The sequence below is a fragment of the Typopeltis vanoorti genome, chromosome 16 (genome assembly GCF_054136105.1).
Source record: "Typopeltis vanoorti isolate ZY-2024b chromosome 16, IOZ_Tvanoo_1.0, whole genome shotgun sequence".
In the NCBI taxonomy this organism is placed as follows: domain Eukaryota; kingdom Metazoa; phylum Arthropoda; class Arachnida; order Uropygi; family Thelyphonidae; genus Typopeltis; species Typopeltis vanoorti.
In genome coordinates, this window is record NC_143564.1 from 113656087 (window position 1) to 113672852 (window position 16766).

Sequence of the window (16766 nt, forward strand, 5' to 3'; positions counted from 1 at the left end):
AATATTAATAACTGTATATGTAATAAAAAAATTTCACATCACTAAATATAATTGAAATAATAAATAATATATGAAATATTTCTTTTTCTTTTTTTTTTCCCCATATATGGAAATAACATGAAATAGGATTTCAAATTTTATTGCGAAGAATTTTCTCGCAATAAATTGTCCAGACACACCTCCATCCATAGTGGCAGGAGGTCTACCCCAACCACAGTGTCATCTTTCAACAGGACAATGTACTTTGTCCTTGGGCTCATACAACTACCGAGTGGTTGGAGGAGCACAACAACAAATTCACCATGTTGCCTTGGTCCCCAAACTCCTGACTGTAACCCAATTGAACATGTGTGAGATACGCTAGAACAGGGTGCACAAACTTCTGAGCCTCCTTCATGGAACGAGCATGAACTGACAAGGTTGAGCACAACAACAAATTCACCATGTTGCCCTGGTCCCCAAACTCCTGACTGTAACCCAATTGAACATGTGCGAGATACGCTAGAACAGGGTGCACAAACTGCTGAGCCTCCTCCATGGAACGAGCATGAACTGACAAGGTTGCCACAGTGGACGTGAGTCGAATTACACACAAAGAATGTTCAACACCTTGTGGAATCTGTTCCTAGGCATCTGCAAGGCATGACTGCACAAAGAAATGGATCAACATGTTATTAGGTGGGTGTTCCTAATACAAAGCTAAATCCATGTATAAGAGAAAACATAATAAATAACCAATAGTATACTATTTATCTTATAACATGTAGCAGATATCTGACTTTGAAACTTTAAAGTTTGGCTATAAACCAAAACAGGATATTTATTATCCTGACTTGGCTTGTAGTTTGTGATGCCACAATACAATATTGAGACATTGGACTTCACACTATTACACTCATAAGATTTCAACCTGTCTCTGATAATAAACACCAGTTTAAAATGGCTCTCAGGACAATGAAACCTGAAACAAAATCAATAATAAAAGCAAACATGTGGGCTCCTGTACTGAATTCATCTTCTTTTAAGTAGTGTATTCACAAAGCTAGTAAGCTCACTTTACTTTCACATCAGCCGCTTACTTAAAAACCTTTAAAGTTTTAAATAGAAACACTGTTTTGCTATATGACTATAATGAAATACTAAATATTCATTTTTTTTTATGACAAAATGAAGCTTTTGTGCTTATATTCAATTATATATCTACACATACCAGGTGCCCACTTATAGACCTTAATCTGGAACTCCCACACACAAAAATAAATAAATAAATATAAATAAAAATTTAATTTCATGATTATAACAAAATTAACCAATTTCATCTCTACCCCATCACTAAATTTCTTTAAACATTGCTATTATAACAACACACGTAAGAAGTATCAATGGAAAAGAAGTATAACTGACAGAAAATTAGAGAAGTACCATGTTAACATAATTAGTATTACCGAAAAAGCATTATTCAAGGAATTATTCAATATTCAAGACGTTTGTGAAAATAGTCCATATCTTTTGATAGAGAAACCAAATATAAGCTGTAAATAAACCTATAAACTTCCCTCTTTTCAATACAGAAGAATTACTAGCAATTCTTGAAGGAGCTTCTGGATTTTCAAAACTGGATTTGAACAGTGGATACTAAGCCAAAGAATGATGTTCTGAGAAAAGGAGTAATTTGGTTTCAGGATGACTTATTTATTCTTCTAGTTAGTCACTACAAGTTACTGAAATTGATTATTTCCAAGTTGCATCAAGAAAATTTAGAGGTAAGAATTTCAAAGTGCTAGTTTATCTTGAGTTAAGTTTTATATCTCAGGCATATTACTGATCATAATGGAATAAGACTAGATGAGGAAAATGTGTCTGCTCTTAATTCATTTAATACTCCTAAGACAGTTAGGCAAGTGATTTTCGAACAATAAATTTCTATCACAAGTTTAATAGGAAATTGCTCTGCATATCTCAATCCTTTGATAGCTCTTACCAAAAAAAAGAGGAGTGAGATTTAAGTGGGGAATTAAGGAGTAGAAGGCTTTTGAATATCAAAAGCAAGCTCTCAGTGAAAGTTCCATATAAAACGTTTTGTATGGAGCTTCTGTTAAGGCTCCATACAAAATTTTAACTTATGGATCTGGGAGCTAGGTCAGAAGTAAAACACTTGACCGAAGACTAGAGACCGCAGATATGAAAGTCCTGAGAAAGGTTAGAGGCGTGAACAGATGGCATCAATGGCAATATCATATTAAAAATTAGGATATTAGGAAAGAACTTGACATTGTCAGCATCCAGGAATGCATTAGCAGAGTTAATCTCAGGTGATATGGTCACTTAAACAGAAAGGGTGAGGAAAGATTAGCAAAACAAGCGTTCTCTGCCAAGTTGGCAGGAAAATGACCCAGAGGAAGACAGATATAGGTCAATTCATATGGTACAAAGTGCCTTAGACAATAGAAATATAAGATCTGATAATGTTGGAGTCTTGACAAGTAACATACGGATTTGGAGGAAAATTGTATATAGGAAGTTAGTAATGATGCAAATTTTTCATGTAGTATTATCATATCCTGTACACCCCTTGAGGTACATGGCAGGAGTTTGATGATGATGATGATGATGAATAATTTCCGATATGGAATTTCCTTTAGTACTGCTCAAATTTTCCTCCCTTGTGATTTTATTGCTTCATTTCCTGATGTATTCAACAACATTCTTTCTTTCTTGGAGTGTTCAGATAATTTCTATAGTTAAGATTCCTGAATGTGAAAGAACTCCAATGGGTGTTTTAATAATATATATGGTTTCCATGATTAGCATTTCTTATTGAATACTCTGTGTGTGTGTGTTGTGTGTGTGTGTGTGTGTGTGTGTGTGTGTGTGTGTGTGTGTGTGTGTATATATATATATATTGAAGAAACATATATGAAGATTGGTTTATATGATTAAGGCTACAAAGTAACAACAGAATACACTGAAGTATATGAATACTAATTTTCATCCAAACTAGCATGGATGAAACAGTTCATGAGAATGGATAATTTGCTCTATGGAATTTCTTTTAACATAACATTGCACTTATGTCTTTGTTAAGGATTTTTGCTGTAATATGCTATGGTAAATCATTTTTAACAAATGTAGTATGAGACAAAATTTCAGCTATTTAAAATAGCTTTGTGTATGTGCCTATTTGTTGTATCCAGGTGCATGCTCTTGCCTTATGAATAGTTTGATCTTTGCTTCTTTGTAGAAAGAAAAAACTCAATAACAAAAATCTCACTCTCACACACACACACACACACATATATATATACTAGGAGGGCTATACCCCCCCGACACCTACGGTGCCTAATTCCCCAAGTTCTGGACTGGTAGGCCGGTTCTCCTTGAATTCTGATGACTCAAATTTTGAAGATTGAAAGGGGGTTCCCCCCTGGCATCCCCCCCCCCCCAGTTCCAGACTGGTAGGCCAGTTCTCCTTGAATTCTGATGACTCGAATTTTGAAGACTTGAAAGGGGGTTCTGCCCCCAGCACCCAACCCCCTGAGTTCCGGACTGGTAGGCCAGTTCTCCTTGAATTCTGATGACTCGAAAGGGGGTTCCCCCCGCACCTAGGGTAAACCCTGAGTGTCGAGTCTTCAAGGGGGGGGCCTCTGACCCCTGGCATTCCCCTTTAAATTCTATATTTTTTTTCACACAATAGCTTTCCATTTCACTCACATAACAGTTGATTAAGGCATCCTCAAACAATTTTTGAGTCATCGACGACTTCTTATTGCTCTGATAATGAACTGGAAGAGTATCCTTCCTAATGTTTTTGAAGGCTTGTGGATTCTCACTCTGCCATTCACAAATGGTTTCATTTTGTATCTAGCCACACATTACCCCCTAACAGAATCGTAAAACAGTCTTTAAGAGCTTTGAAATCAGGCATAGATTTTAGCTTTTTGTGGATTGTCCACTTGGGCATTTTTTTCCGAAACAAGTAGGTCTCATCCATATTAAACATTTGCTGTGGCAATAATTTTCCTCCGAAATAATTTTATTCAATTTCTCCACAAACTTCTTGGCAGCCTTTTCATTGGAACTTGCAGATTCATCATAAATTTTCACATTATGCAGCGCTAAACTCTGCTTGAATCTCATGAATCAACTGGAAGACGTGTTGAATTCGAAGTCACAATCAAGTCCTGCTTTCTCCTTCAACATGTTGAAGAAACTTAGTGCCTTAGTGGTTATGATCATAGTGCTAAGGGATATGTGCTTTTGGTTCAGGTCCTCTATCCGTGATGCAAGTAGCTTTTCCATATTTTGCAACTTCGTTTCAAGATCAATTGCTCACCTCTTTTTCTATGATTCTTCACTAGGCTTTTTGATTGTTTGTGTGTAGAGGTCATGTTTCACAAAACATCCCGAAATATTTAACGATAAATACACATATAACCCATTTCTCAAACACAAAATCAACAGAGGAACTGCTGAAGATACGTTCCGACTGCCGAGGGAGGTTGCCGCTGAAAGCACTGTAGCCAGTGTACATGCTTTACCTTACGCTTGCTTGCGTATTGTTCAAAATATAGCCGAAAATGTTATTTATGCCCATATGGGATCACGGACGTATCTTCAAAAGGACGTAACTCAGATGGACGTAAGTTGAGGGATGACCGTATATATAAAGCAAGTATATGTTCAAAATACATCTGCTGCAAAGTGGAGCAGAAACTTGCTCTTAACTTGAAAAGACAATTATTAACTCTGACACTGAAGTCCAATAATCAACTCTGAATAAACTTAACATACCTACTTTCTAAATTCTAAAGAGTAATTAATAACATAGTTGTAATCACTACCAATTAAAAATAAAGCAAATGCTTTATTTTTAATTGGTATTCTTATACACATAGAATGACTTCTGAAATATACATATACCAATTTGAACTTACCTAAAACTTTCGTTTTATTGACTGAATCATCAGCTCGATGTCGTTTCTGTAAATGAAATACAAAATTATCAAAACCTGAAGATTAAAAAACTTAACTTGATTGCTCTTAACTTGATTAACTTAATATATTGCTCTGTTAATTATCCAGTAGCACTGGGAAATCATATTGCTGTCAATTGCATGATGGTGTGTTGGACTCTATGTTTGTTTTGCCTAGCTGAGTTAGGAGTCAAGTGATAAGCTAATCTGTTCAAAGACTGGTTAACTGAGGATCAGATATTGAGGGATCACTCAATATTTCGTGGTTCACTAAACCACTAAATAACTACAGATTCTAGTCGGCAGTGATATTATATTATACTAGACAAACTGTATTCTTGTTTTAATTCTATACATAAGCATAAGCAAACAAAAGTTTGTGCAGGATATATCATGACTAAGCTACTTCATGCACAAACTTGTTTGCTTACTCTTGGGTAAAGGATTAAAACAAGAATATAATTTACTGTCTAGTATAATTTAATCTCTAACAAAGTAAAGAACTTTCTACAAGTATCTCTGATCCAGAGTATTTTTAATAATAATACGGTGATATACCATTTTGCTGTTTGTATGTGGAATTATGACTTCCACAGTTTTCAGTATATCTACAAGTCTAGTTCTCATTGATGAAAAATCAATAAATTGGCTACTCAGCTGTACATAATTAATATTACAGATAGAGATGTTTATAAGACTCACAGCAGAACATTTTTTTTTTTTTTCTCCCTATACCCACATCAGTTAGCAATGAAAAAAAATGTGGATATTTATAGCCTACAATTTAAAATATCATTTATGGAAAGTTAGAAAAAAACATGATTTTGAAGGTGGACTAAACCACAGAATTTCCATAATACAAAGCTTTACAACAGTGTATTATGGAAATTCTACTGTTCAGTCCAAAAAAAGGCAGTATTCATAATTTAGCACTGGAAACAGTTAATGACAAAAGGCTTGACATTGCCAGCATTCTTTCTTGATATTCGACTCCTAAAAGAAATCTGTCATCTTGTCAACTCAATGTCCTCGAGAAACTATGCAAAGATAGCAGCATAGTCACCATCAGTGCTGATAAGGGGAATACTGTTATTCTTAATACCAATAAAATGGACATCATTCTCATAAACTGTTCCACCTATAGACCTTTAGATTACAATCTGCCAAATCTCAGATCAAAAAATTGCAATGTCTGCTCAAAAAAGGTTCTTCCTGGCCTCATGAAATCCCAAAAAAATCAAACCCCTTCAGTTCTCGTTCTACCCTCCTTCTGATATACAGATTACTAAGACCTCACAAACCCAATTCCCACCCCATGATCTATACTAGATCTACAGATTCCACATTATGGAAATTATTCCAAGAAGTTTGCTATAAACTAGCAAACTTCTTGGAATAATTACAATAAATTTAAAAAAAAAAAACTTTTTTTGATTCATGACTTGTTTTGAGGATTCACTGGGCATACTATTTTATTATATAAAAAAACTATCCATTTTTAAAACTGCTATTCAGAATTTAATGTTAAATAATACAGATATTTTGGTTAGCTTTGATATCACCTCACTTTTCACCAACTTTCCCTTAAATGACACCTTATCACTTATAAAGATTTTCCTCCTGATTTTACTGATCTGTTTTCCTTTGCTGTCCAATTTGGATATTTCTCTTGAAAGCACAAAATTTATAAACAGATAGAGGGTATATCTAGGGTTCTCTCCTCCCCTGTCCCCTTGCCAATTTTTTTATGGAATATTTTGAAAAACAAGCTCTTGATTCAGTCCTTCTCAAACCCTCTATCTTGTTAGACACATGGATAATGTGTTCTACATTTGGCATCATGGCCCAGACATCAAATGACGTCTCCATTTGACATCATTACTCTTTCTTCTCTCACCTCAATAGTCTTCACCTTAGAATCTAGTTAAACATGGAAAAAGAAACTAATAATAGTTTAGCCTTTTGATAACCTGTCCTTTTCAGTAAATATATATATAGGAAGCCCACCCACACAGGCAGATACATTCACAAACTTTCCAATCACCCTCACCCCACTTTCAACAATATGGTATCATTAAAACACTAACCAACAGAGCCTATAAAATTTGTTCCAATTTCAATGAGTTCTCTCTTACAGAAGAACTTAATCATATACACCATACCTTATTTAATACCTACAGTTCCCACAGTATCAAAAAAAATAATAATAAAATAAATAAAATAATAATCAATCCTAACCCAATCCTCAACCTTATCTTTAGAAAGATTTCAGCAATGCTATCATCATCATCCCCTATGTCTGACACACTTCAGAAAAAATAGCCAGAATCTTAATGAAATACAACATCTGCACAGCTTTCAAGTCCCACCAAAAGCTTGCTACCTGTATATGTTCCATTAAAGATCAGCTTCCTCCTCTCTCTGTGCCTGGAATATACAAAGTGCATGTTCCTGCAAGTTCTTCCAACATCCATATGGAAGAACACAAAAAATATATCTGCAGTCATGACTATGGTCATTTCAGCCTTGCAGATGATGCAAGGCTGAAATGATGATGAGCTTTAGATGAGCCTCATGAAAAAAGACCACCATGCTCTATCACAGTAAATTTAGAAGAGAAAGACTATTTTTGGAATCTGCAGTTGCTCTCAGAAATCAGACTAATTTAAATAAATATGGTTGCATAAAACTATATGTCTAGATGTCTGGAGTAATTACTCTGAACGGTAAGTAGTGTCAACACGTTGGTAGATACCTCCCAACATGAAAGCAATCAGGAACACATATTCATACTTGAGCAGAAATGTCATCAAAAACCTGAAATGCAGGAATGCAACTGTCATAAAAAGTGAAATGAAACTGAAAAAGTGAAATAATCCCTACTGAGCATTCCTAGTAAGATTTCTGAAAGTATACTTAGAAAAAAGCTAAGAAAAATTGTGCAAGGGAAGCTTGGTAAAGAACAAGCTGAATTCAGGGCAAACAGAGGATGACAAGATCAGATTTTCACTTGAAGACAAATTGTTGAGAAATCATTGGAATATAACAAGTATTTGTATTTAAGTTTTGTAGATCTGGAAAAAGCATATGACAAGGTACCAAGAGGAAAGCTCATAAAAACACTATAGTTATATGGTGTAAATGGGACATCATATCGAGCAATACAATCTCTATTTAAGCTGTAAGTCAGCAGTTAGACATGAAGGAGGTACAGGAAGATGGTTTGATGATAAATTAGGTGTGTGACAAGGGTGCACATTATCTCCACTGTTATTCATTATCTATACAGATCACATTATGAAAGAGAGTGGTATTAAGTCTGATATCAGAATGGGTGACGTTAATCTTAGCTCTTTACTTTATGCAGGTGATGTTATACTTCTGAATAAATCCAGTACAAGTCTGCAAGATTCCCTGAATAAAGTGAATAACTGTTGTAACAAATTTGATATGAAAGTCAGCCAATGAAAATAGTCAGAAACATTGAAATCATCAACTGTATCCTGAATGGTGAACCTACAGAAGAAGTAAAACATTTTAGCTATTTAGGCACAATTTGCAGTGAAGATGGTAAATTAAATATGGAAAAATACAAAAGAATTAGTAAAGCTGGTATGGTAACAAGTCAGCTGAATATGGAAGAAGAGAGAAATTAGTCAAACCACTAAAATAGCTATATATAAGACATCATTCAAATCAATTTTAACTCATGAATTTGGGAGCTGAGTTAGAAATAAAATGCTTGATCAAAGACTTAAGATCTTAGATATGAAAGTTCTGAGAAAAATTAGTGATGTGAAGAGATAGCATCAATGGCAGTATATTAAAAATGAGAATATTAGGAAAGAACTTGACATTGTTAGCATCCAGGAATGTGTTAGCAGAACTAATCTCAGGTGATATGGCCGCTTAAACGGAATGGGAGAGGAAAGATTAGCAAAACAGATGTTCTTTGCTAAGTTGGCAGGAAAAAAACCCAGAGGAAGACCACGATATAAGACTGATACAATAAAAAGTGCCTTAAAAGACAGAAATATAAATATGATAATGCTAAAGTCTTGACAGATAAGTTTGAAGGAAAATTGCTGATCAGAAGTTATTAATGGTATAACTTTTTCATGTAGTGCTATCATGATTATCCTGTACACCCCGAGGGTACATATCAGGAATTTCATGATGATGATTGCATAAAACTTCCCAAGATATGGGAAACACTAATACTTCAAAATCCCAGTTTATATCTCAGACTGCCAACAAGTGCCCACAAAGGACACCCCACCTAGTCAGGAGTTGTATTTTGTTCACATGTTGCACATAGTTTGGTGTTACCTTTATGTGTATTACAAGTCTCATATTGTACTTCCTGATAGTGTCTTAGTGACAAATGAAATAATAGAAGAATTAAATAATATTTTAATCCTTTTTCAGTACTGTTTCACTCCATTAAGCTTCTAACATGAATTTCTCCCAGCCCTTAAACATTTAATAATTTTTATTTATTTATTTGTTTTGTTATGATGAAATACAGAACCTTGATATATATATTTCTTTTTATCAGTTATTATTATGATTATTTTTATTATTATTTGACACCTCCAGGGAGTCCAAAGACTCATCAAGGGAGAGTGTGCCAGCAGCATGGAACGATTGATCCCTTCCAACTACTAACCGTGCTCAAACTTGCTTAACTTTTTTTGCGAGCTATTAGTAGCAGAGGCTCTACCAATCGACCAACCTTTGCTGGCTGAAAAACCCCATCACATAAATGCCTTCCAATTTTCAGCTTCACAAAGATGGGCCTTTCCTACGGTATGTTCCATGACAGCTGTTAATTTTCTGGTTACAATACCCTAATTTTTGCATGTACGTTCTCCTTCAGCTAGTGGATTGTCTGGGACTTGTTCGCATACACCTTTTCCTGCAGGTGTATGCGAACTCCCATACGAAGAAGTTGGAAGGCCATCAGATCTGGCCGTGATAGCCAATTAATTGCACATCTCCATGAAATTATTCACTCTTTGTGTTAGAATAATCAAATGCTGATTTTCAAAATAAAATTGCACAATTTTGGTTTGTTGATGGGTTGTGAAGTTTCCATGATTAACTTCCCCAATGTTCCTTAGAAAAACAAGCTAGATTCAGGCTAGATTTTCACTTTACAACAAATAGTTGAGTTTCTATATTCTATGGAAATATAACAAGAATCTGTATTAAGTTTTGTAGATCTGGAAAAGGCATATTACAATGTGCACAGAAAAAAGCTTTTCAAAACATTACAATTGTATTGGGTAAATGGAACAATATATAGAGCAATACATAGTCTATATTAAGTTGTAAGTCAGCAATTAGAATTGAAGGAAATGCACGATGGTTTGATGTAAAATCATGGGCAACACAAGGATGCACATCATCGCCACTCTTATTCTTCATCTATATGGATCACATTATGAAAGAAATTAGTTAATTAGAAATTAGGCAGAATCATATTATTAGGCTTGATATTAGAATTGGAGATGTCAACCTTAGCTCTTTGCAGATTATGTTGTACTCCTAAATACATCTAGTACAAGTGTCCACAATTCTTTAACTAAACTGAATAACATTTGTAATAAGGCATTAAAATCAGCAATAAAAAGGTCAAAACTAAAACTAGAAAAAAACATTGAACACATCAACTGCATTCTGAATGGAGAGCCTATAAAAGAAGTAAAATATTTCATCTATTTAGGCATAGTTTTTAGCAAGGATGGAAAGTTAAATATGGAAATAGACAACAGAATAATCAAATTTGGTATGATGGGTAGCCAGCTGAATAAATTTATATGGAATAAGAGAGAAATTAGCCAAAACACCAAACCAGCAGTATACAAGACAGTTTTAAGTTATAGATCTGAGAGTTAGGTTAGAAATAAAACACTCAATCAGAGTCCACAAATATAAGGGTTCTAAGAAAAATCAGGGGAGGGAACAGATGACATCAATTGCAGAATCATATTATTATTATTATACCCTCCATGGAGTCGGAAGACTTATCGTGGAAGGTTCATTTAACTGACAACATATTTATCATTTAGAATCTTAAAATCCTTAACACTCCTTGCATTAACAACACATTGTGGTAAGGGATTACATTCTCCATGTAAAAAATCTACTCCTCACACCTTTCTTCATCACACTTTTACATAACTTCCAGGGATGAACTCTAGTTCTACTTTTTTTATAATCCATCCCCTCTGGATTAATCTGATAAAATCCTCTCACTAATTTAAATGTCTCTATCATATCACCCTCTCTTCCTCCTATCCACCAAAATCTGCAATCTGCATTTCTATATTTCCATATTAAAAATAAAGACATTAGGAAGGAAGGAAGGAACTTGACATTGTTTGCATTCAAGAATGTGCTAGCATGACTAATCTAAGGTGGCATGGTCACTTAAATAGAAAGGGAGAAAACATAGCAAAACAGGTGTTTGATGCCAAGATATCAGGAAAAAGACATCAGGATGCCAAGATATCAGGTCTAGGTGGATTGATTCAGCCAGAAGTGCCAAAGACAATACTGAAGGGCTGAAAAGTAACAGTCTAATTTGGAGGAAAATTGTGGATAGGAGATTAATATTAATGTCAACTTAATCATGTAGTGCTATCATAGTAAGCTGAACATATCTTGAGGATACATATCAAGAAATTGATGATGTTCCTTAGAATACTTGAAATAAAAAAATAATAAAATGAAAAATTAATAATCAAAGAAGTTATTCACATTTTAAACCCTTTTGTGACTAATCGGCCATCCTGTACTATCAGGCTCTATTGAACTTCCTCTACTACTTGAGGCATATGATGAATACCCTTCACTTTTTCACCTCAATTATTCAAAACCAGTCTGGATAGCGAATTTTCCAATAATGCATAGAAATTAAAGATGCATCGAATATTCAATTTTACTTTGGTATCTAGCCAATTTGGAATGTTTTTTTTTATATATATATATAATAAAATCTAAAAAAATATAGGATATAGGTGATAAAATCTTCACATTATGCTATGACTGAAATTATTGCATTGGATAACAGGCCATTGTTCAAAATAAGGATTTTCAAGGCTAATGAGTAAACCTATTCCATCCATTTCCTTGTGAAGAGCACAGCAACACATTGCGTTGACATCGATCTGCCATATCCTAAACCACTGATCTAATTCTGAGATAGCAGCATTCTGCTTTTCGATTACCAATCTCTGCTTTAAGGATCAGGCCAGTATTGTGGTGAGTTGTTTCCAATTGTATCCCACATGATGTATTCCATGATTCTCATGATTTGTTGTACAAATTGAGACCGTCTCGATTAAAGAATTTAATAAAGTAATGAGGAACCCGCTCTTGCCCCTTCACCAGACTCCATAAATCTACCTAGTCTTTGCCTAAAATCAAGAAACCTTTTCCAGTCCATGGACAAACTCTTCAGCTGCCTTACCATCAACACCTGATACGTGGAGAGAAAACACTGGTCCAACAATCTTCCAACAAATGGCTTCCTAGCTGAAGAGCTCCGCAGCCTGGTTTTGCTCTTCCCAGGAAGATTTGGTGATCTACCAACAGGATCAAACTAACCAGAGCAGATGCAGCTACCTACTACATAAATGGAGACTGTCAGACCACCCTTATTGTGACTGTTCCCCCATGGCCCATATAAGCACTTATATTGTGAATGACTGCCCAAGGCACCAATTTCATGGTGGTGGCCTCCAGAACATCCATGAGGTGATGGATGAGGATCTGGATTGGCTTTCTGGACTGGACATTGATCTTAGCTGCTTTATATTCCTTCTGCCATAAGAATAAATAAATAAATAAATTTGTTGTGAAGTGGAGCAATTCTCGCAAAAGTCAAACTACTTATTGGGTATGAGGCTTTTGTTCTCCTCACAATTTTTTGCAATCATGTCGGTATCACTTGTTCAGCATTCTTTACTAGGTGGAGAGCAGGCTACTTTAACATTAGTTCTGAGCAAAATGCTTTGCTTTCATTAGTTTCAGGATTAAAATTATGCCAGCTTCTTTCCAGCATGGTGGAAAGTTCAGTATAACAGCACCTGTTAGATGATTAAATTCATCATAAGTGAACTCTTGGCAGGTGCATAAGATATTAAAATAAAGCTGAGAAGCTTACATTTTTCAAAATGTAAGACAAAAGAAAAGCAGAGAATATTATGAATCCATCCCTACATTTCTAAGTTTCAAAATTTGAGAGCTTATGAGAATATTATCAATTGATCCATATTATTATTAAATGACACTTCCAGGGAATCCAATGACTCATGGAGGGAGGACACCTACTCTACAGCTCTCATCACCACCACTGAATTCACCAACCACAACGAACAGCAACTACAATCATCTACACCAATGCCATCTACTGCCCACCACCACCACTTTACTTCATAATATGATACATATAGATGATGAATAACAGTGAGGATTATGTGCACCCTAGTCTTATACCTGATTCAACATGAAACCATCTTCCTGTAACTCTTTCAATTCAAACTGCTGACTTACAACTCAAATATAAACCAAGTAATTCTTGATATTATGTCCCATTTACACCATATAACTGTAGCATTTTGAACAGCTTTTCTCTTGACACCTTGTCATATGCCTTTGCCAGATCTTCCTTCCATATTTATGCTTATGCATAGACTTACACTTCACCATGCAGGTATTCAAAACCAAATCCGATGGAATAGGTCAGTTAATCCTTACTCGTGAAGTGTCCTATCTCTGAACATTGCATGTGTTCTTCTGGTTGGTTTGCCTGTTTTAAGGAATGAAAAACCTGAATTTCCAGGAGAAAAAACCCACCATCTCCATGAGACCAGCTAAGACTGAAAACACCTGATAAAGGTTCCTCACATAATAGAAAGAATTCAAACACAGGGTCTGTCCAACCAAAAGGCTTATCTAAACCAATTAAACTACAAAAGTTTTCTTTCCCAATCTGCAAAACTTAAATACAGATCCTGGTTATATTCTATCATTTCTCAACAATTTGTCTTAAAGTGAATATCTGATCCTGACAACCTCTATTTGGCCTGAATCCAGCTTGTTCTTTGGCAAGTTTCCCTTCCACAATTTTCTTCAGCTGTTTCTCAAGTATACTTGCATAAATTTTACCAGGAACATTCAACAGGGAAATTCTTCTGTAATTCTCACATTCAATTTTATTTTCCTTTTTACAGGTGAATACTATGAGAGCTCTACTCCAAACATCCAGAATTTGACTCTCTGACCAGGTCTATGAATTATGCAATATAGCCATTATAAAAGCTTTATACATCTGTACTTAAGCATGATCATACTTCAGTTGAAATAGATGAAATTTGAAATTTCATCTATTCCAACTGCCTTTTACATTTCAAGCTTTTGATGGCTTTTTCTACTTCAAGAATTGATTTATTCCTGATTGCATTCCTCTTGAACATGCACTACCATCATGCTGTCACCTTCATTTATTAAACAATTTTTCAAAGTAATTACTCCAGACATCTAGAATATCCTTATAAAACAACAAAATCACATGAAAACCACAGTAATAAACTTTAATGAAAGTACAGATATTTCACTATGAAAATAATATCATTAGTGTGTAGAAATAACAAGCAAATCAGAGAACAGAAATACAAGGTATGTACAACAATCAGTCTACCAATTATAAACTGCTGCCACATGCTAAAATGTGAATCTCCCAAACTTTTTGGGGAGGGAGGGAGACAATAGTTCCAATTCAGGTTAAACTGGTGTAAAAGGGGTCATGCCAGTAGAATAACATGTGATCAAATCATTGTTTCTCTAGCTTACAGTTAATGATGTAACTCAGCTTGTCTTGTATATTTATGTATGCTCCAGATGATGATCTTGATGTGAAGATCGAAACGTTGGGATAACAAAAAAGTTTTTTAACATGGTTGTAAATTCCATAAAATTTTTAAAATGAATGGTGTAAAAGAGCTTCACAACTTTCTTTGAAAAGGTGTTCATATTTTAAAACTGCTTCTACAGAGAAGATGAGTTTCATCCCACAGGATACTATGTTTAGTGTCAATACTATGCTGTGCCAGACCAGATTTTTTGAGGTTTTACATATTCAATACAGCACCAATATTCATTAATTCTTTTTTTCCACAGACTGGCCTGGCTGCCCAAACTATGCCAAATTACTGTTGTTGAAAGTTTTTCACTTGGTTATACTATAAATTAAAGATACCAAGAAGTTATATACTTGGTTTAATCCTTTATCCAAGTGTAAGCAAACAAAGTTTGTGCCTGAAGTATTTTCAGGCACAACTTGTGGTAAAGGTGGTATGACTTCACATCACTTGCCTTAGTATCTCATGAAGTCATACTACCTTCTACGAGTTGCCCTAGTCCTGAAAATACTTCAGACACAAACTTTGTTTGCTTACACTTGGATAAAGGATTAAACCAATTATATAACTTCTTGGTATCTTTAATTTATGCCAAATTACATTCACAAAGGATCTGGAAAACATCAGCTAAAGATAGAGGTGACAATTTGTCTTTTGTAGATGGTAACAGATGAGAAAGTATAAAATAGAATGGGCCTTTGTCTTACAACTGATTTCATTATATAATTACCAATGCTGATAAAGAAAAAGCAACTGTCATTATTCTCAAAATATTACAGAAAGCTGTCTCTCTCATTGTGAGATAGCAGCCATTAATAAGTTAAATGGGCTCTAGCTGCAATTCTAACTGCTAATTTACAACTTAAACACAGGTTACATGTTACTCTACATCAGTGGTCTCAAACTCAAATTGCATGCGAGCTGAATGCACGATGTGAAAGCAGCTGACGGGCCAGAATTTTTTTTTTTTTTTTTTTTTTTAACAAAATGAGAGTGAATATATATATATATATATATATATATATATATATATATATATATATATATATATATTGAACCATACTTAACTTTAATGTATGGATACCACCCCTTTATAAACCTTTATAATTATGAAACACCCTTTTATAACCTTTATAACTTGAGAATAAATAATGACAACCTATTCTTTCTTTTATTTATTAAATTTTTCTTTGACACATACAGAAAAAATACACATGTTTGTATGTAAATAATTATAAACTTCTTTATTTCTTACTGCAACTTGACACTTGATGGCGTTTCAAATCTGATAAAGTTTGTAGCCTTGGAGAAAAATTACTAGAAACTATCTTTATCACGGATTGTAGATGCTCATCGGTCAATCAGGTTCTTTTCTTAGACTTATTAATTTTCAAATGCTAAAAAAACTGTTCACATATAAATGTACTCCCAAACAAAGCGATTATTCTTATTGCAAAAATTCGTAACTGAGGGTATTTATCTTTTGACAAGTACGAATAAAAGTTAATCAAATCTGTATCTTCAAATCTTTGAATAAGATTTATATCACACTGTAAATTAATTAGCTCCATTTGTAGATTTTCTGGTGCGTTATTCACGTTCGTTTTTAATGGTAATGAAAATAATGTAAAATAGGACACCAAATCATTAAAATCTTTAAATCTTTCTTCAAATTCTTGTCATAATAATGCTATTTTTCTTGCATATTCTTGAGATTTTTCATTTGAAATAATAGGGCAGGATTTAAGATGTAGGAAATGTACGAAATATTTGAATTCCAGTTGTGTTTCCCATAATTGCAATTTAACTTTAAAAGCTTTAATACAGGCATACATGTCAGTGATAAGTTTATTCTTTCCTTGCA

At 34.3% G+C, this 16766-nt stretch overlaps 1 protein-coding gene across 1 annotated transcript in view; it reads right to left on the reverse strand.

Moving 5' to 3' along the window:
- The window catches only part of ATP8A (ATPase phospholipid transporting 8A1), a 1088708-nt gene that overhangs the window by 942668 nt on the left and 129274 nt on the right, over positions 1-16766 (reverse strand). The window contains exon 5 of the mRNA XM_090406292.1: positions 4935-4980. Within this exon, the coding sequence (XP_090262418.1) occupies positions 4935-4980 (46 nt within the window). The remainder of the gene's footprint in view (positions 1-4934; positions 4981-16766) is intronic.